The sequence below is a fragment of the Falco naumanni genome, chromosome 13 (genome assembly GCF_017639655.2).
Source record: "Falco naumanni isolate bFalNau1 chromosome 13, bFalNau1.pat, whole genome shotgun sequence".
In the NCBI taxonomy this organism is placed as follows: domain Eukaryota; kingdom Metazoa; phylum Chordata; class Aves; order Falconiformes; family Falconidae; genus Falco; species Falco naumanni.
In genome coordinates this window covers 12,884,678-12,905,974 of record NC_054066.1, presented here as the reverse complement: position 1 = coordinate 12,905,974, position 21,297 = coordinate 12,884,678, and the positions used below count along the sequence as shown (strand labels likewise).

Here is a 21,297-nt window from a genome sequence, read left to right as displayed (position 1 = left end):
AAAATGTAGCATAGCTTGAATGCAGGATTATTGTTATGAATTATTTGGGATAATTTGCAACACATAGAATTTCCGTTTTGGACTGTATTCAGTCATGGATTCCTTTGATCTAACGCTGTTTGATTGCCTTTGTGAGGAAGCAGTGTGCAGGTCAAGGCAAGATGGTGAATCCCAATGCATCTCTGTGCCTACTGCAGCAAAATTGTTGATAGACTAGGCGGTCTACAGTCCAAAGACTTCTAGTTTTAAATAACGTTTTTCATGTGTTGTGTTTCTCTCCTAGGTTCAAGATTCACGTGATGTGATCACAGAAGGTAGAATTCGTGTAGTTTTCAATATTCCTTGTGAACCCCAGCTTGATCCTTTAATACAGAACCAGCATGTAAGTGCTTCTGGTTTTCTAATAAAAGCTTAAAGCATGTGTCAAATATATTTTGCAATGGTAAATGTCTTTAAGGGATGCTTCCATATCATTTTTTTGCCCTTTGTATAAAAATACTTATCCTTTGGGAATTGCCAATACATTTTGTTTGTTTATTTTAAAGAAATACTCTGTGAAATACAATCCTGCATATATTTTGGCCAGCCGTCTTGGAGTAAGTGGATATCTTGTGTCCAGATTTACAGGGAGTATCTTTATTGGAAGAGGATCAAAGAAAAAGTAAGTTCTTTTTGTGAACTTTGACTGTAGAAAAGCTTCTAAATTCTAATAAAACTCTAAAGAGTTTCTGCTATGTTTAAGTGCTGTTCTTATCAAGTATATAACAACTGTTTTGTGATATGAAGCCCTATCCTCCTTTGCAATGAGGTGTGGGCATACATGTGGACAGCTACTGTAGCACAGCTTACATCCTGTGATATTTAGAGCTGACACAATGCTGACAAGTAAACATCACAGTGAATTTTCTTTGGTTAAAGTCTGTGGATAAACTTTTTCTGATTTCCAGTCCTCATGGAGATCACAAAGCAAATGTGGGGCTAAACCTGAAGTTCAATAAGAAAAACGAAGAAGTTCCTGGCTATACTAAGAAAGTTGGAAATGAATGGATGTATTCTTCTGCAGTAGAACAACTGCTTGCTGAGTATTTAGAAAGGTAAATATTGGATATGAACTTCATCCAAATTATCCAGCTTCGTATCCACTTTGGAGTTGGCCCTCTGGAGACAGATCTTCTAAGAACTGATGAGTTTGCTTTTGGAGATAGCTTGATGGAATTTGTTTTATGCCAATATTCTCCTTCCAACAGTCTCTCCTTTCAAGGAGAAGCATATTTTGGGATAGAGTAATAATGTCAGCAGCTTACTGTTGCTAAATGAACAGTATGACACTAAAGTAAAAAATAATCCATCTGGGCTACAGAAATTTTGAAGCTTGTCAGGGTTTGTTTTGATGAGGCTTTTTTGTGGTCTGTGCTGATATGAAACTAAATTTGTCTTCCACTTAATTAATTTTTAGGGTCCCTGAACTATTTAATTATATAGCCAAGAATAGCCAGGAAGATATCTTCTATGAAGATGACATTTGGCCTGGAGAGGATGAGAATGGGTAAGCCATCATTCTCCTTTGTTGTGTGTCACCTCCCCAGCATAAAGACTGACAACACTGTGGAATCGGTGGTGATCGTGGAGTGGCTGCTATGTAACAAACCTTCCTGGTCCTTGAGCAGCATGGTTATTCAGTGATGACTCTGAAGAAATTATCACAATGTTGTATGTTACAAGTTGTGGAGTCCAAGTCTCTGTCAGACTCCTATCTCAGGTCCATGAAATGAGAAATCTAATTTCAATGGCTACTTCATTAATTCTTGCTTTTAAAGTAACCTTCAGTAAGCTTAGTTATGTGTAGTCACAAAGTCACCAAAAAATCATTTTTGGAAAATAAGCAACAATTATTTTAATTGTTTAAGATCGCTTTGAATTTGAAAAATAATGTGCAGAATTTTAAATACTTTGCTTATTTTTGGTGTATATTCAGTCAGTTTCATGGGAGACAAGGAGCAACCTTGGTTCCAGATAGAGCATAGTAATATTAAAAAAGCTTTTGTTATTAGCTAGTTGCACTCAACTCAAATGATGCTGCACTCCACAGGACTCTTACCAGGTGGATATACCATTGTGGGACAGTTTTTATTATAAGAATCTCAGGTTTGTGCTCCATTTTACCAGTGAGGCATGCCCTGAAGTTCTTTCTGTGTTGTGAGAAACAGCTGGTCACAGAACCTTTAATCAAAACCTGACATGGTTAGTTGGTTGGATGCAAACGTAATTTACTGAATAATTTTAAATATCTTTTTGTCTGAGACAAAACTTCAAAGTTACAGTTTTGAAACAGTATTGCATTGTTCGGTTATTTTTTTTAACCCCTATTGTAAATAACAGAACTCTTAAATTCTGTTACTTTATGAACGTATACAACCATTGTGCCTGTATCATAATACTTGATTGATTAAATCAGGAAATGTGGTAAAATGCTTAGTTTATGCAGTTAAACTTTTATTCTTGTTGGTTTTTATTTAGAGCTGAGAAAGTTCAAGAAATTGTTGCCTGGTTAAAAGCACATCCTGTGTCTGCTTTGTCTCGCTCATCTTGTGACTTGCAAATTTTGGATGCAGCCATTGTTGAGAAAATTGAAGAAGAAATAGAGAAATGCAAGGTATGCAGCTTGACATTGCTGTGAGCAGGAGTGAAGCAAAAAGTAGCTGCCCATTAGTTTTCAGGTTCTTTAATTAGAATAAAATAATTGAAGAGTACTTGTCATTCCAAAGAAAAAAAATACAGAATGTAATGCAAGATCTGAATTTCTAACATGAATTGTCCCAGAAATTCAGGAGAGCTCATTATTAATCTTTTTAATTGACTCACTTTTTCAGGTAATTCAGCAGCATTAGGCAATTCTCTGAACTCTGTCTCTTGGCCATTTCAGAAAGGAACAGGTGTCGTTATATATTCTGAACTACTGAAGTGCGGTTTCTAAGTGCAGAACTAGATGTTCTTCCCTTGTAGTTTCTGTTTGGTCTGAGGAAAATTAGAAAGTTTATTTCTGAAAGCCACAGATCAAAAAAAGAGCCAAGGAAATTACTAAAGCAAAAGCTAAAGGCAAAGCCACATGAAATAATAAGCTGATTTCTTTGACATTACTTGCAGGGACATGTCAATAAAATTGTTGTGAGTTCTGGAATTAGCCAAACAATGCAAAAGCTTTGGTAAGAAATCTGTCGCATTTTAAAAACTGGACTTCGTCATCCTAAAGGCTTCATGAAAGCTGTATACCTTCATCTAAAAAAATCCAAAAGAATTCTATATTATCTTTTCAGATGTTTTGTTGTACCTAAAATCTAGTGTTGGTTTCTACATGTTTGTAATGACTTTGTTCCTTTCCTTCAGCAGAGAAAGAGCAACAAGAAGGTGCGAGTGACTGTGAAACCCCATTTGCTGTACAGAGTAAGTGATGTGAAAATATCCAGATCATACTTCTTTTACCTAAGCTTACCAGCTTTCAGAGAGTGGAATTTTATACAGTATTAATGGAAGAAAAAGCTTTATAATGCCTTCTAGAAAACCAGTTAGAGCACAGTAGTGTCTCTAAAAGGAGATAATTTCTACTAACTACAAACTCTGTTATGTATTATACTGACGTTCATTTTTTTCCTGCCTTCTGTCCTTCGTGCTTCTACAATTCTTATTGGCTGTGTAATGAAGGCAAAATAGAATATGTCTCTTCTTCCTTGTTTCGCTTTTTGTCCAGTTCTTGACGTAGGACCCGCTGCTTATCTTGCGTGGTATTTCACAGATACCCATGTTACTGATACAGGCAGGAGGATTTTTTTGTCTGAATTGATCCTCTTGGTCTGCCATGGATCATGTACAGCATTGCTCTTTCTCAGGCAGAAGCAGTAAGTGAGAGTTGCAAGAAAAAAAAAAAGTGAAAGCGTGCTTTGTGTCTGGGGAGGGAAGATTCTATGTTCTTAAACAATTCCCAGCCCCTCTCCCCTTTTTTTCCCCCAAAAGTTTGCTTTATAATGTGTTTCAGATACTGTTACAAATGCATTTTGCTGTATTCCCTATTTTTTCGTTAACATTAACACTATGTTTTGGTTATTGTCAGCCATTAGAACAACAGAATGGGGTTGTTCCAGATCGAGATGCAGAGTATAGGCTGTTTGACCGTGTTGTCAATGTGAGAGAGAACTTTTCTGTTCCAGTTGGTCTTCGAGGTACCATTATAGGAATTAAAGGAGGTAATATTTTCATCATAATTTTAGCATCGTAGCTATATAACAGCTTGGCTAGTGATGTGAAAGCAGGCTGCAGAAAAGTGTTTTGTATAATGGTTGTGAATGCACAGAAACTGCACACCTATAAAGCACATGTAACTAAATAAGTCACTAATGATGTCCACTGTTTTCAATTAAACCTACAGGTGTCCTGTTTTAATTTCTTGTGTTACATAGCTCTACTTTGACTAAGAAATCAGTTACCCTTTATTCCTTCTTAATATGAAGAGGGCAGAGAGGTCAATGAGGGAGAACACAGGCTGCACAAAAAGAACAAAATGAAGTTATGGAAAGATAGGGGCAAAGTTAAGAGAAGTAGAGATAAAAAAAGTATTAGGCTTAATATTTACATTGAACATAAAGTTTTATCAAACACAATTTGTCTGAAATTATTTTATCTGAAATGTAGTTTTTACTCTGTGATACTCCATTTTTGTTAAATCGCATGGATTTATACCTTCTTTGACAGGAAGATTATCCATTAATCTATTTCAGGTAAACAGAAGGATTTACTGAATCACATTGGGTGTAGCAGTTTGAGATCTAGTAACAGAAATTGTTTCCTTACCTGGCATTGAAGTAGTTGCTTTCTCATTCAGTTTGCATCCAACAGAATCTTGAATAGAGTAGGCGTGAATGCAGCTCTTTAAAGAGGTATTCTTTTCTCCGTAACGATTATACACTAGTATAATTTAAAAGGAGTATTAGTTTATCGTTATGCAAGAAGGTAATGTTAAAGCTGTCTGTTGCAGACTGCCTGAATGTAAAGATGGCTTGCATCTCTTCTCTGGCAGTTTCTGACAGCTGTGACATACTGCTGTATATTGCAGTTCCGTTAACGCAGGTCTGTAAGTTGTTATGCATGGTATGTTTCTGTTGGGAGTGTATCTAAAAGGGCAGCCATGTATGACTTGGAGAAGCATTTCTGAATTGCTGTTAATGAAATTATTCATTTAGGGAATAAGGGAGGTTTTGTTGCTAGTGAGTTATTTTGGGTCTTTTCATTATTTATTGCATAACTAATATAGATATTTACATAATTCAGACCAAATAGCTGTTACATATGTAGGATGACATTTTACTTTGTTTTCTCTAGCCACTAGAGAAACAGATGTACTCTTCGAAGTTTTGTTTGATGAAGAATTCCTTGGAGGCCTAACCATAAGGTTTGTGCAGAGCGTTTCATAGTCATTTCATACTACTGGTATAGATGGCATGAAGTTTTTGTCTTTGGTTTGGTTGAGTATTTTTAACTCCTCTTTTTAAAACTTTGTTTCTCAACAGTATTGGTCAGATTTTGTTTCTTTTATGTTTCTTTTTCTCTTTGAGTAGGGATAACTTTTATGAAGCTTATTATATTTTGGAAGAGCTCTTCTAGGCTTTTTTGAGCATTTGGAAGCTTCTGATTTGTAGAAACCGAATACAAACCAGCATAAGGCACTAGAAACCAATTTTCTTTCTAAAGTATGTAGAAAACCAGTTATTATCAGCATGTCTTCAACATATAGATTAAAAAATAGTCCATAATCATCTGTTCCTCTGAAGGAGGGACTCTGAACTATCAATAATTGATACTTAGGCACTAAATTCTAATCACCATTAAAACCTAAACTGTTCTTCAGGAGGTGGAGGCATGGTTAATGCTTTTGTTCTAACAAGTGTGATAACTTCTGTATTTTTAAGTAAGCAGATAAACTTTGAAGTGCACACATTTACTCATCAGGCTTCATTTTACTGTTCTTAGATAAATTAAGTTTTTTATGGCAGAAATTAGAGGGGAATCTTACCTATTCCCTGCACTCAGCAAGCATAACACTATCCTATCCCTTGCATGTCCTGTAAAACAGTTAATCTTCTGTATTCAGAATCGTAAGATATAAAACTAAATGTTGTTTAACTTCAATTTATAATTCTGCTACTGGCATCAGTTTTCGTCTCAGAAAAAGAAAAAATATTGTTTCCTGGTTCATCATTTTTTACAGAAATAATTACTACAGAATCATGCTAGAACAGTTCACTTACCTTTAAAATTTCTTTGAGCTCAGCACTGAAAGGCACAGTATAAACTCAGAGTAATAGCAGTTACTGTTGTTTTCTGGTTTTGACAGCTGGAGGTCAAAGGGGAGCACAATGGGATTAACACTGTGTGTAGCGGTACTAGATTTCAATATTGGATACAGTTTTTAGTCTCTGCTGTTCTTTCGGCATAGAGGCAACAGTGTTGTTAAATCAAATATATTGAAATGTCCAACAATTAAACTACATGAAAATGATGTAATTTGCTTTTCTTAAGGTGCTCGCCTGCCAGAGGTTATCGTCTGCCATCAAGTGCCTTAATTAACCTGTCTCATGGTAGTCGGTCAGAAATGGGAAATCAAAAACTGATGGCCATAGTTAAACCTCAGCCAGCTGTGAATAACTGCAATTCATATGCATCTGATCTGTCATCTGTATGCTCACAAAAAGTTCATCTGGGAGGCCTCAACCATTCTCCTCGCTCCCTTTTTGTTCCTACTCAAGTAAGACTTTTCTTTCATTTGTACAAAAACATTTTTCCCTTATGACCATGGTTATCTTCATCGGTACAAACAAAATTTAATTTTTATGCCAGTATATTAGAAGTAGGGTAATCCTTATTTTGAAGAAATTAATGAATCTAATAAGGAAAGGGACCACAAGTTTCTTATTGACCGTTGTTTTGCTTTGAGTAGCTCCAGTTGTGTTTCCAAGAGACAAATACTTAGTTCAGAGCAGTGACACCACATTTGGTGTCAACAAATAGTTTGTTTGGGCAGAGATGCAGTTATTTCCTTAAAGCTCTGCTCCTAGTAATGCTTCCTGTAGGCCAAGTTTGTCCATGCTCAGAAAGAGAAGACATGATTTCCTTGTCAATCTTGCTTATGATTTACTTTGAGAATACAGTAAAAGATGAAAAATTACAGAGGAACTGGAGTTCTTATTGGTTTGATAAAACTTTTATTTTTTAGTAAGTGACTTCTTTAAAGAAAATCAGCTTAATTGATAATTCCATGTTCCTATAGGTGTGTTTGAGAAGAATTTTCTCCTGTTTTTTAAGTCTATACAAGAAAAACAACTTTCCAAAAGAAAATTTAAGTCAATGAAACATTTCTGATTTTTTTTTTCTCTCTCTCTCAATGATTTAGCAACTGAATGGAAGACAGCATTACAATCTCAGGGCTGAAAATCAGGGCAACTCTAACTCACCCCAGAAAGGATCATTTCTGAGTGGCAATCAGAAAAATAAAGTGAGTGTTCAGATTCATTTAGTATTGGACCCAAATATGTCAGTATTTATTTTGGTCCCCTGTTTAGAGTGGGTGTCCTTGTCTTATGGTTAATAGGTAGCTTTGTTGTAGCACATCAAATGTTTTCGTCAGTATACAGACTGGAGCAGAACTTGTCCCAGTTCTTGAATGAGCATAATATCCTGTGTTATCCTTGTTTATATCCTAGTTTTTCAAAAGTGTTTTCTACATAGCTGGGCTTCAGTTCTGTCGTAACATACCTGTAATGTTATGAAGCAGTTGAGTCTGATTGATAAGGCCTTTCAAAATAAGGCTTTAATAACAAAATTTAAGAATGCTACCGGTATGAGAGCATGCTTTTGAAACCATTTTGAATTATTATCTGAGTTTAGTTATACTTGGTGATCTTTCCTATGTTCATAACTTCAGTTAATAACAAAAACAATCTCAAAACAAACTAAGCTCGTTTCCATTTAAAGGTGATTCTTAGGAAGAGTTGTTTATATAAATACAACCCACCACAATAGCCTATTTCATAAATTAAATACCTGCAAGTTCCTCTAGTGTCAGTATGACAATTTCTGTATGAGCACTTAGTTAAACTTGGACCTTAAAATTTTCACAATATGTTTGTATATGATTAGCTTTTCAAAAGTTGAGTTTATAGTTGCTGAGTTTGTTGGGGGTGTTCTTATTTTTTCAGGCACAGAGTAAGCAAGATGATGAATTCTGCAGCATATGGCAATCATTGCAGAGTTCTGGGAAGTCTCACCACATTCAGCAAAACATGCATGAGAAGGTTAGTATGTGAACTTTAAACAGATCCCTGGGTTCAGAATATGAAGGTACATAATTTGATATGTCAGTTCATTGAATCAGAAAACTTTCTAGTTAATGTTATAAATAAATCCTCTGGATGAAATTGTTGTTACACAGGGTATGCGTAGCTCTGGAAAGAGGTGATAATCATATGGGACTACTATGTAAATGATAGATACATAGTTTTCTGATTAAGGTTTGATGTTTGAAATCCTAGGGTGCAGTTCTACCTCAGGAAATCAAACTAGGAACTGGCAATCAGTTCTATAAGCCAGGATTCAACGACAGCAGCTTTAAAGGTCAGCAAAGAAAACAGGAGCCATATAAAAAATGTAAGTACTATAATTAGAAACTTTGTTTAGGAGAACTACTTGCTTTATCCAATCTTAATTGAAATGCCTGTTGAGCTTTTTGTAGTTATCAACAGAAAATAGTTTGTTATACTCATGTACACAACACTACATTGCACTTGGTATTGTCAAGTAATGTACCTGCTGTGCATATTGGGTTATTCCACACTTAATCCTGAACCTTTTAATCAACCTATTCTGCATTATGTTGACTTCCCACCCATCTGGTATAAAAACAAAACAAAAAACCCCACAACTTGGCTTTGAAAATTTGCTTACGATCATAACTGCAGAATATAAAAAGAGATATATTATTGCATATACTTAATTTTACTTTATCCTAGAAGAAAAGGATACACCAAATTACTTAAAACGTATGAGTTAGACATTTGATGCAACCATTCACATCAATGCAGCTCTGTGTACTTGTATGGAGTTAATAATTTCTTTTTTAACATTGATTATTATTACAGTTTTTAAGAGCATTTCAAAAGAATACATTCTTTTGTAGTTAAAGAAGATTCCAAAGTTACAAGAGGTGAAAGTCAGCCACATAATAAAATATCAAACAAACAGGTAATTTCTTCTGCACTGAGTAAATGTATTATTTTCTTTTTATTTTACTATTATCTGATTCATCATTCTACAGATTTCTCTTTAACTGGCATCATAGTTGATTCTTTTACTAGGTAAATTTTATTTTGGATATTTCTTTTTTGTCTAGAGATTTTATAGACAGAAAATTAGAGAAAGTGTGTAATATGTATAATGATATACCAAATGGTTTTCTCATTTCTCTCAGACTCTAAAAGCTATGCTGCAATGAGAAAACACAAATGCTAGGTTTTCAGTAAGCTGAAATCCTCTAAGAATATTAGCTTGTGAAAGCTATTTGCAGATGCGTTTCTAATACGATTGTGTTATAATGAGTAGTGGAGTATTAGTATTCAATAATAAATGCTGCAGTTTATTTCAGAATTTTGCAGGTGTGAATAAGTACAATGTCAAACTTTTGAAGCGGAATGTAAGTCCCAATGTGCCTGCAATTCAGAAGGCTGCAGTGGATGGTCCCTGTACAGGCGGAAAGGTAGGATCTACATAGTTGATTTTCTTGTGCTCTTTGACTAACTTATATTTCCAGTCCATTTTGTTCCAATTATTCCTGGTTGCTTGTGTGCAAATTTTTAACAGATACAAGACAAATCTGTATAACCTTGATCATTCTTTAAATCAGTTCTCTGTTGGTCAATCCTTGCACCTGTTTTGTTTGCAAAACTTGTAGTCTCTGGTTATCAGCTCACACTCTGAGAAAACATGACTGTGATCTGCCCAAGCTAAGATGAAAAAAATACTGAATGATCATAAAATTAATCTCAAACTAATATACTCTTTCTCTTGCATCTGCTTGCAATATACTAAGTTGATGTACTACTTTTTAATTTGTTTTAAGACGGACAATGAACTTGAAAGCCTTCTAGCTTCTTTGAAAATTTCCAAAGAAAACGAAGCACAGACTTACTCCAAGGAAGCAAGAGCTACAAATGAAGAACATCTGTCACCACAGTCATTTGCTATGGTCTGTATACTGCAGGAATCATTACATTGCAGTTTAGCATCTGCTATCTTAGCATCAATGCTTCTATTTAAAGAAACTCCATGAAAACTCATACTGTCTTTTTAAACATATTGATGAGCTTTTAATTAGCTGTTCTAAAAGAAAATTATAAAACACATTTGTTTGTGCTAAGATACTGTTATCTGTGCTTTGATAGAATGTAACTGATAGGAAAACAAAAATTGAGATTTTGTTACCAATTATGATATTTAGAGTTAAATAATAAGGTAGTGTTATCTGAATGCCATCATGGCCCTGAATGGTTTATTTTATTTTTAAAGAAAGGAACTCAGATGCTTAAAGAGATTTTGAAGATAGATGGCTCTGACCCGGAAACAAAGAATGAACTGAAATCCCAAGTTAATGATGTTCCTGCTCTCCCTAGTAGACAGGATTGCCATGGAGCTGCCTCGCAGTATAGACAAACAAAAAAAATGGGTATGTTTAGACATCGGCTCATCATTCAGAGCTTTATCTTGTAGTGACATTTTAGAACATGGCTAACTGTAGAGTACTGATTTTTTCAAAATATAGTAATAAGATGTCCATCTTTTTCAGTTCTACTTCTTTACTCGGATCTAAAAATCTCTATATGTAGTCTTCTGGTTTTTGTTTATCAGATATGAAAATGCTAGAAAAAAATCAAATATGCTTTTTTTTGCTAATAACAAAGTTGCTATCCTTTCAGTGCAGGAAATGTTTGTGATACCACTTTTTTTTATCTTTTTTTTTTTTTTTTTTTTTTTCTTCTGTCAGCTGCTTATATGAACAAGCATCATGGCACTGGAGGCCCTCAGAACACCCCAGCACTGGAAACTGGAGGTCACCCTTTTGCTTGTCCACAGCCTGCACTGTCTACTGTTTCTGAACTTTCTCGTATTTGTTCTCTTGTTGGAATGTCACAACCAGATTTCTCTTTCCTAAAAACACCACAGGTAAAAAGCTTTTTCTGCACATAATTCAAGTTCTCAACTTTGTTTCAATTGTCCTATATTAAACATTTGGACTGAACACTGAGATCCATCTAAAAATAAACCTTATCTCCTTTTGTTTTGGTTTCTTTCCTCCAAAACAAACAAACAAATCCTCTGTTTCTATCTCTCAGTTTGTCAGCAGTACAAATTCCCTCAAAAATCTTATCTCATTTTTCTAGACCATGACAGTTTGTCACATAAAACTATCAAATGGCTTGTTGGTTCACGGACCACAGTGTCATTCTGAAGCTGAAGCAAAGGAGAAAGCTGCACTTTTTGCTCTACAGCGTTTGGTGAGGATATAAAGAATGTTTTAAAATCTTTCTCTCTGTTGCATTGCATGCCTGTAATCCTCCTTTCCTTCTTCATAGAGTTCTGTAGGAGTAAACTTCCCTGCACCTCCACCTCCGCCTCCACCAGTGTTTCCAAATTACCAGCCACTGGGAGTTCCTGTACCGCCTGGATCTATTCCTCCAGTATTTGCACAACCCCCTGGTAAGTGTTTGACTAGTACATGTTTCAGACGTTTTCATGATACCTGTAATTGTAATAGTTCTTTATATGAAAATGCATGCCTTCCAGAAAGCCATTTTTGGTCTTCATGTATGTAGATTTATGTCTGAACTGCTTTGAAAGCAGTTCATGAATCTCTTCTCATCGATATGCAAATTAATTCATTTCAGAGAATCGTGTCTTTCCCAATTTATTTCTTTTCCTCAGTAATATATTTGTCCATTCATCGTTGTTTTTTTGTGTTGGGGTTCTTTCGCCTTCAAAACAATAATAATTAGATCAAAGCTGATAGTTCCAGTCCAGAATTCATAAGAAATCTTTTTCTTTATTTTCTGCATGGATTTTTTTTTCCCCACCCTGTATAGTTAATACTTATCCATGCATTAGCGTGTGTGTTTGTTTATAACCAACTTTCACTGAAGTGATGCATCACAATCCTGTTCTACACTCCCAAACATTAGCACATTAAGGAACCCTCCCAAAAAATTGCTAAAAATCCCGGTGGCGTTTCTGGGCCCTGTCAATTTTGTATTCTACTAAAGCTCACATTCAGAGCTACTAATCAATGAGCCAGCACCATTGTAGCATCCTACTAACCTAACAGCAGCTGCTACATCTCTTTCCCCAGGGTTTCTGTATTGTTGATTTGTTTCAAAAGGATGTGACCTAAACTTGCAACCTTCTACTAACACGATTCACTCAGCTATGGGTGCAAAGATCCCAAGTTATGTGCACTCTGAAATGCAGATGCCGTGACCTGGTGCTCTTAGCTGTGCTGTTTTCTAGGTATAGTTCTGTAAAAGCAGAACTGTTTGGGATTTTTTAGATAATAAATACTTATCTATTAAAATAAAACAGGAAGAATATGAAGCTTTATTGGAAAGAGAAACAACATGCAGGCAAATGTAGTTGGGGTACTTTTGGGGTCTTGGGGAGTTGGTATCTTCTTTTTGAGGAAAGAGAACTAAAAGTTACTTATTTTCACAGCTAATATAATGCCTCCGTCATCTCACATGTTTGGTCCAGTGTCCTGGGGAACTCCAGTGCCTAAACATTACTATCCTGGGTCCTATCCAGGAAATGTGTCTCTTGCAGGAACTATACCAGTTGGTTCTCACCACCAGTTTATACCTCTGCAGGTAAGATTGGCAGGTTTGTCTTAATACTTTATTTTTGTAAAAAATGTGCCTACATGATCAATGCAACAACATCCCCACTGTGAAGCACTATTTAGTATTAGAAAATTATTGTAAAAAATTGTGTGCATGTTTTCTAAAAGTGGAATATTTGCAGTTTTTTGAGAATGCATTCTGTTAAATAATATTTATTTAATTTAAAGGTAACTAAAAAAAGGGCTGCTAACAAGAAAAACTTTGAGCTCAAGGAGTTTCAGAGTTCCCCTCAAGCTGCACCACTAAAGAATGAACAGCCAGTGTCTTCTGACCACATTCAGCAAGATAGTTCTTCAGCTCCTTTAAAACCTCCTCCAGCTGCTCAATCCACTGTTTCATTTCAAGACAATGTGGCTACTCCAACCGTTCCTCATAACAAATCAACACCAAACACTTCCAGCAAGCGAAAGCCAAGAAAGCTGGCTGTCAATTTTGGCGCACCAAAATCTTCAGAATAAATATGGCAGCTAGGTGTATTTTATCTTTAACTCTTCCCCCCACTGTTGTGTTCTATCATTTAAAAAAATCAGAAAGCTCTATTAAAAAGACCAGCCACTTTAAGTATAGTATGCAATGAAATACATCTTATTTGCTGTGATTTTCAGGTGGTTGTGAAAACTATAAAAATTATGTTAAAACTTAATTATTTTGACTTAAACTAGCAAAAGCCAGGAAATGCTGAGTTAAGATTACCATGCCATCCATTGTGCCTAGGTTTCTAAACAGTGGCTTACAGACTATACTGGGTAAGCAGCAATAACAGTGGCAACCTTAACTCAGAATTGCTGTGCTTTTGGGGAGGGATATGGAGCAGTAATAAGTTGGGCATCTAATGTTGCTTAGTATGACATTTTGTTATTCTAGCTTATTTTTAAATAGTGTAGTAAGACAGAAAGGAAAAATAATTTACATGCAGCTTTTATGTTGACTCTCCAGGGCCTGAGTTGAATCAGCATGACTAAAACCTAACTACAGTGGAACTGCCAAATTCACTTTAATTATGAACTGCTAGATTTTATACCAGAGGGCAACAACTTTACAACTTTCAATATGTAGGTATTATTGTATCGCTAGTATTAGAGTGGCAAAAAGAGGTTGCTGATGCAGAATCTGTTCCAGGAGATTAATTTATAGAATGTATTTAATTAAAAAAAAAAATAAATTGCAAAGTAAAGACCTCTTTGGTACTTTAAAATTTTTTATCTAGCAGCATTCTAAATTTGTTGTTTTCTGATGATAAAATAACATCGATATCTGCTATGGATCTGCATAGCCTCCTAAAATGCTAGTGACATTCTGATTATTTTTTTCTAAATTATAAAAATGGCCAGAGTTTAAAGATATCTATTTGTGTAGTATGCTTGTCAAAGTTATGTTTACTTAGAGTCCATTTCTCCCTCTAGTAGTAGTTTGCGCCCTGAAACATTCTCTATGGTAGATTATTTTTTATCGCTAGTGACTTTTAATATTTACTTTTTAGTTTGGTGATAGAAGTTATGTGTAGCAAAATTGAATTATCAGAAACTGTTACTGTTGGTTCCATAAGAATATAGAGACAAAAGGTTGACTTGTATTTTAGGAGGGAGCTATATTGTAAAAGAAGTAACTCCATCATTCTTAGTTCATTTAGGAAAAAGAAGGTGGCTGAAAGGTCCCTGTAACTATTTTGAACCCACACGTACCATTCTTAACACGAAATCTTCAGTCTAAGAGAAAATTTGAAGCTTCTGTTGGTACTGTTTACTGACATTGATTAGCTTTCATTTTTCTTCTTTATTCTAATTTGTTCCAGAAAAAATCTTTTTCCTCCAAGGCCCAGGAAGCTTAGTAATAAAGCATACTTTAGTGATTCATTCTGTTGCCTCTAACACGAGGTTTCACATGGGATCTGCAAGTCTGTAGGCCTTCTTTCAGTTCCCCTACCTTGTTCTTTGCCTCCATTTCTTGGTGTAGTACCAAGTTTCACATTGTCACTATGTTACAGCATTTTTTCCTATTGATGTATCCAAAACAGTTGTTGCCTCAGCAGTATTCATAGAATAGTAACAAACCCTATAAAGAGTCACAGAGGTAAAAACAAGGTTAAGAAATTCTATTTCAATTTACTTAGCATCACAAACCTTGTAAAATAGTCTATATACGGTCTTAATATACATTGACGTTGTTCTCTTTATATAGCCATCTGGTCTCAAGAGGGTTTGAAGCCATATTCTGTGAAGAGAAAAGTTGTATTTTTTGATGATTTATTGTCATTGGTAACACAAAACTGACATGATGCTGACCTGCCAGTATTTTAGAAGTGTTTATGTGAAATTTAGTTACAAGAGACAGATGTTAGTTCCCCATAATCCTAGATGAATTATCTGATCATCAGAAAAAATTAGTTTAGAAATTCCTGTGATGGAGATGAGACTACATTTGATTCTTGCATCACAGAATTTTGACATATCTGGATAGCCGATGTATGCAGATTTTTAAAAACAAAGTATGAAGGACACTATACTTTTAACACCAGTCAACACAGCAATTTTTATTATTAATTACTTCAGCCTAAGGCTTCCTCTCCCTCTTCAAGTAGAATTGCTATATATATAGCTGGTTAAACACTTTATTCTGTAGCTGCTGCATATTGTGTTAGTCCCGGGTTTTTAGTTTATATATTCTATGATACTGACTGCCTGGTGCCCAGTTAATTACAGTTTTACATGTCCTGGTAGATGTGACATCTGCATTGACCTATGCCATGTCCCCTGTGATTTCAGTTTTATATTTTAACAAGGTGATTATGTTTAATTCATACAGATATAAATTTAAGCATTTGTTTTTCTCATAGATATAAAGTATTTTGTAAGCACTGGAGTTTTTCATTAGATCTTATACAGAGCAGTATTTTACTAAAAATCCAAAAGGGAAGACTTTTATGTGCGCATTTTTGTAGTTTCTGATTTTTTTAAAAATAACTTTTCATTGTTTATCTGCCAAGTGAAATGTTTTAAATTTGCATATGAATGGATACAGAATGTATTTTTTGTGCTGTTTAGTGTTAAGTGTGCATTTGCAGATTTTTAGCATGTAGTTGCACAAAGGACTGTGCAAAGATATTTTAAAATATGAATATATGATACACTGAAGGAAAACATTCATAAAAGTTAAATGCTATATAAAAATTTAATGCAATAGAATAATTTTATAAATTGTGTCTGTGTCTGCTTGGATTAAATATTGAAACAAGAAACATTACTTATTTTCACTGTTTTATTTCCAAATATTCTATGGAAACTTCTGTATGCTCCAAACCAAATTTTAAGATATAAATTAGATCTCACGAAGCTCAGTTCCTGTGATTCTCAGAAGCAGCAACTGCCCACCTCTGAGCTGTTTCTTGATGCCTTTCAACTACTACTAAGTTAAAGATAAGAAGTTTGTTTAAAAGGGTGTTAAAAAGCATTTAACTAGATACCAATCTTGCAAAATTTCTTTGGCCTCTGTCACCCATTACAATAATAATAATAAAACCCCACCAAAACTATAGAAAATTTAGTAAGATTGCTTCTCAGTAAGATTGCTTTCCAGCAAGTTCAGTCCTAGTGCTTCTTAACAAGGTGCAAAACCAGCTGAAAAACAGGAGGAGCCATGGGTACCTGGAAATATTTGACACCATTTTTCTGTACCTAGAGCAAAACGTGGTGCTGGGATTTTTGCTCAAGTAGAGTAAGAATAGTTACCTCATTTGTAACAAGGCTTCTGATTGAAGCATAGTGACAGGCTGCACTAAAACCAGGGCAATGGGTTTGAGTTTAAGAGAGAAATGGCAAGTTATGTTTCATACTTAGACTTCCTTTTCCCCAATAGTAGCAGGTTTTTAAAGTTCAGAATTGCCAAATTAATGTTACTAGACTTTACTCTTATTTTAGAGAGAGCAAACTTCTTCACCTTTATAGTGTGTATATACCATGTGCTGAGTTTTGTTCTCTTTGACCAGTTATCTCTAAGATTATGTTCAAACTCTGTTGTTCCTTTTTAAACTGTAATCAACACTGTAGACAAGCCAGTTAATTATTACTGTCTTCGCTTGTGTGTTCTGAACTTCGTTAGGATCTGTCTTTAGCTAACAGCAGCACCAGCTATTCATGTAGAAAGATATTACTTTCTTTCTTGTTGATTATTAGCTTGTTTAAAGCAACTAGCATAAAGGATGGAGTGCACTCTTAACACGACCAGCTGCTGCAACTTTGTGTAACAATATTTTGTATACAACAGTCTGGTCAGTATGTACAGGAAGATGTAATCTTGCATTTCTTAAGCTTTCTTCAAAATATTAATCAATGGACTTTTTAAGTACTGCAGATATCCTGCATGGCAAGTTCTGCCTTGTTACTTTTCCCATCTCAATATATAGCACTAAAGAAAATTAAAACAAAGTAAAGGGATAACTTCAAAATATATCAGGTTGCGCATAATAAATCTCACATGGATACTCCCATTCAAAAATTAAGTGACTTCTGTTCAGTTTTGTTCGTTTGAACTACTATATAGATGACCCCTGAGAGTGAGGAATCCCAAAGAAGCAATGGTTAATTACAGTAAGGGATTTATTTTTTTTTTTTTTTATTTGAGATGTGATCTCCATATGTATTCCGTAATCAGCCTTCCTTACTACTGAGAGACAGTTATGTTCTTCTCTTTCTACCTCTGGAAAGGGGACACAGTGACACCAAGGGCATAAGGGCAGTCTGAATACACACTCGTCCAAAAGAATCCAAATTCAGGTGCATGAGGATCCGTGAATTTTGAGACTGTAATTGATAAATATTACGAAGAATTGAATATCATGAGGTAAGTAGCTGTTGTTTATTAACAAAAGAATTCATGGTTCCAACAGTAGTTCCTTATTGCTGCCAGTTTTTGGTGGGGTGTTTACTCTTATTTTTCTGTAAATTAAAAATTTCCAGTTTCATTTCTCCTTTGAAAGAGAATATAAATCAAAGAGAACAGAAGGAGTCACAGTGCCATTAAGTGTGAACAGTAATGCTGATTCCTGTTATTTTAAAGGAGAAAGAAAGCATTTTTCATCAACCTTATTATTTTTCTGGTAAAACTTGGTCAGTGTTACTGCATCAGCATTGCTGTATGAAAGTCTATAATCACATTTAGTCCTGTATTTTGTGGAATTGCAAGAAAGGCCGAGGCTGGCAATCAAAAGCCAAAATGTAATGTCTTTGCAATTAACAGTAGCAACAAAATTGAAAGGCAGCAACTTTGAGGGTGTTGAGGGTATGGTGTGAAGCAAGAACTGTGATTCCACTGAAAGTGATCTGTTTCAGAGTAACCTGTGCATGTTTTAGATTTAGCACTATTTGGGGATAGATTATGATGTTTACTATTAGCCTCCTGATGTTTCTTCCAGTACGTGTTTTTTTGAAACAGTTGAAATGCTTTGTCAGTCAATGAAATGTAAATCAGTAGGGTAGATGGAGAGCAGTGTAGGCTGCTGGAATCTCTGAGTTTAATGAGCCCATATTGAGATGGTTCATTCTTCTAGTTTTTTCTGTGTTTAAATATTTCCCTTTTCCTTCCCCTTGCTTTCTTTTTTAATTCTTTTTATTTTTTAATTTACTTTTTAAGTGGCTAGATCTTACTGAAACAATAGTTCTTAAGTGCTTTTTATTCCCTTTAGCCTCTAGTATATCCATTCTCTTCTTCTTCTACTTAAGCTTCATCGATGGCCATTTTCCTCTCTTTAGTTTTAGATTTTTTTCCTGTGAATTTCCAGACTTTGAAACCAATGTTCTTTTACAGAGCTGTTCAGCCCTGGATTTTCTAGGTACAAATGACTATTCATCACGTGTATACGCACACACATATATTTATATACAGATATAGGACTCAGTCTCCTTATTTTCTCAAAGCTGTTCATAGTTCTGTCAATTTTAGTCCACATCATAATTCCGTGCGTGGCATCCAGAGAACGAGGGAGAACTTATATATACACATTGCACTTCTCCAAATATAGATATTACTTAGGATGGGTTAAAATAGCATGGACAAATAGTGAAACAGTAGCAGAATAAGCACACCAGTTTTCACTTCACTTGCTTTGGTAGATAAATTCTTAGCTTAAAACTCAATTGTCCTAATGTCTACCTCATTCTCTGTCTAAGGTTACTTCTGTTGCAGAGCTGGCAGAAGGGCACATTGTGCCTCAGGCACAATGCAAAACCTCATGTATGTGGGCACAGTTTTGGTGTGCTGGCTTAACCAGTCTCTTTTTTGTTCCCACTGGCTCGTGCCAAACTGTATTGCCGCATTATGAACCATATCAAGGAATTAATCTGATTGAAACTCTTTCCCCCGTGTTATTTTTCAGCCTGGTAGTTCGCCGTGGAGCCACCAGAACAGCTGTGTTGGTACAACAGTTCGCAGTGTGAGGGCGGGATGATTTAGCAAGAGTGGAACCGCTTGTGAAACATCCCATCGTTGCCTAGAACTCAAATCGCCTACGAAGCTAACATGCTAGATTAACTGATGTCATTGTATGTGGTTCTGTCGGTTGGCTTCAAGGAGAGTGGTAAATTCTGGCAGGAGTACAGGAGGAGCTGCTGAGAATGGTCATATGGTAAATTATTGCAGCAAAACTTGCCAAAAGGTCATTGCTTTCATTTTGGGCTGTCACATTAAGTTTCCAGGCAAGGCTTAATGAAAGCTGGTTGGGGGCTGCACCAATCAATGGAGCAATAGGAATTAGTGGGTTCGTTCTTATTTAAATGTAAACTGAGTAAGGTCCCTGAGGCCAGTGCTTTCGTAATATTAAAATTTGTTAAAATAGCAGAGCTAAGGAGGTGGGTAAAACGGTAAATAAGAGTTTGATGAGGCAGTAGAAGGGTAGATGCATCTTGACAAAATACTGCTAAGGAAAGGGAGTTAAAGACAAAATCATGCATTACACATTTTGGGTCTTGCTCTCCCAGATTCCAGTAACTAGAATCGTGTAAGCACTGCTAGTAACAAGTTCGATTCATAGTGAAAGCCTGGGGTGAGCAGAAGAGTCCCCTATGGATCAGTCGCACAACAGAAATGCACCTGAGAACACCTTTATTTAAAAGGAAAAATAAGTTACCTATTCAAAATACAGTTTAACCAGTAATTTGGACATAAATAGTCCTAGAAAATGTCAGCATCATGTTTTCTTTCTAGAAATTAGGTCTGCTGGATCTGTAGCACTCCCATCTCTCAAGGCCTGTTTTAACCTGCATAACTGAGGCAAAAATCCCTCTTGCTTGGCATCATCCTCTAAAATGTACTTGTTGCTGACTGAAACATGCTGAGCATGATGGCATTGCTTACAGATATTCAATATAAATTACTCATGGCAGGGGTTTTGCCATCGCTGCCAGCAATGGAGGATCTCATCCCTGATGTTCTGCCTTTTGGTTGGTTTTACTTAATAACTCTTTCCTTTGCTACAGCACTGGACAGGTCCCTGGAGTGCCTCCACTCCTTCATTTGGTTTGGTAATTCCAGTAAAAGGTAAGTCCAGTCATACTTTCCAGACACCAAAGAAAGTGAGGATTTCAGCAGAAAAGATGCAGAAGTACGGGACACAGCTGCTGCGGTGATAGGTATGTGACCCCAGGTGTGTGAATTCTTTGCCTTCTGAACAGTGAAATGGCACCTGCACGCTCTCACTCAAACAGGAGCATAGGGCGGTGGTAGAGGTTATGCAGGCTTGTTCTCAGAATTGCAGTGCAGTGTAAGAGACGGACGTCCACACATCTTCACTTCAAACTGAATGTTTCTTGTCTGTGTAAGATCAACGCGGGGCTTTTACTTATGTTGGTGATAAGATTTTTCCTGAGGGTGATAGAGGTTTTGGATAGACAAAGAGTGTGTGGGAATGATATTATTTATGAAAAAATAATGTAAACTAATGCCAAATAAGTCATGTATGGACAAGCTATGCATGTCTGAAAACCTGTCTCCTCCTTTATTGCTTTGTTTTTTTTCGTGTTGCAAACAGAACAATGATAAAACTTGTATTTCATAAGCCTCTTATAAATTGAGTAATTCTAATACATGCTATATAACTGAGATTACATATGGACTGCAGCTCCGCAAGTTGGTTCATGTTATCTTTTTTTCCAACGTATATATATGGTGTTCCTCTTCGAGATGCATTGAAGTTCTCCTTAACATATTAAACAGTGTTTAAGATTTGCATGAAGAAATCGACCTATGGTCACTTCCATGCCATACAGTGAATCGGAGGGGTATTTATTTGTTACATTAAGAGCTTGTAAAGGAAAACTAATGTGCA

At 35.7% G+C, this 21,297-nt stretch overlaps 1 protein-coding gene across 2 annotated transcripts in view; it reads left to right on the top strand.

Annotated features, from left to right (window-relative positions):
* Window positions 1-21,297, top strand: part of XRN1 (5'-3' exoribonuclease 1) — a 40,567-nt gene extending 19,270 nt beyond the window's left edge. The window contains exons 23-43 of one of the 2 annotated variants that reach the window (XM_040613887.1): window positions 284-382; window positions 546-661; window positions 948-1,094; window positions 1,457-1,546; window positions 2,518-2,653; window positions 3,388-3,441; window positions 4,106-4,238; window positions 5,371-5,440; window positions 6,568-6,793; window positions 7,439-7,540; window positions 8,244-8,339; window positions 8,577-8,691; window positions 9,221-9,285; window positions 9,686-9,796; window positions 10,160-10,285; window positions 10,606-10,762; window positions 11,081-11,259; window positions 11,478-11,591; window positions 11,670-11,793; window positions 12,799-12,950; window positions 13,151-21,297. In XM_040613887.1, the coding sequence (XP_040469821.1) occupies window positions 284-382; window positions 546-661; window positions 948-1,094; window positions 1,457-1,546; window positions 2,518-2,653; window positions 3,388-3,441; window positions 4,106-4,238; window positions 5,371-5,440; window positions 6,568-6,793; window positions 7,439-7,540; window positions 8,244-8,339; window positions 8,577-8,691; window positions 9,221-9,285; window positions 9,686-9,796; window positions 10,160-10,285; window positions 10,606-10,762; window positions 11,081-11,259; window positions 11,478-11,591; window positions 11,670-11,793; window positions 12,799-12,950; window positions 13,151-13,441 (2,703 nt within the window). In that variant the 3' untranslated portion in view covers window positions 13,442-21,297. Of the gene's footprint in view, window positions 1-283; window positions 383-545; window positions 662-947; window positions 1,095-1,456; window positions 1,547-2,517; window positions 2,654-3,384; window positions 3,442-4,105; window positions 4,239-5,370; window positions 5,441-6,567; window positions 6,794-7,438; window positions 7,541-8,243; window positions 8,340-8,576; window positions 8,692-9,220; window positions 9,286-9,685; window positions 9,797-10,159; window positions 10,286-10,605; window positions 10,763-11,080; window positions 11,260-11,477; window positions 11,592-11,669; window positions 11,794-12,798; window positions 12,951-13,150 lie in introns of both variants that reach the window. The other variant, XM_040613886.1, reaches the window with a different exon arrangement.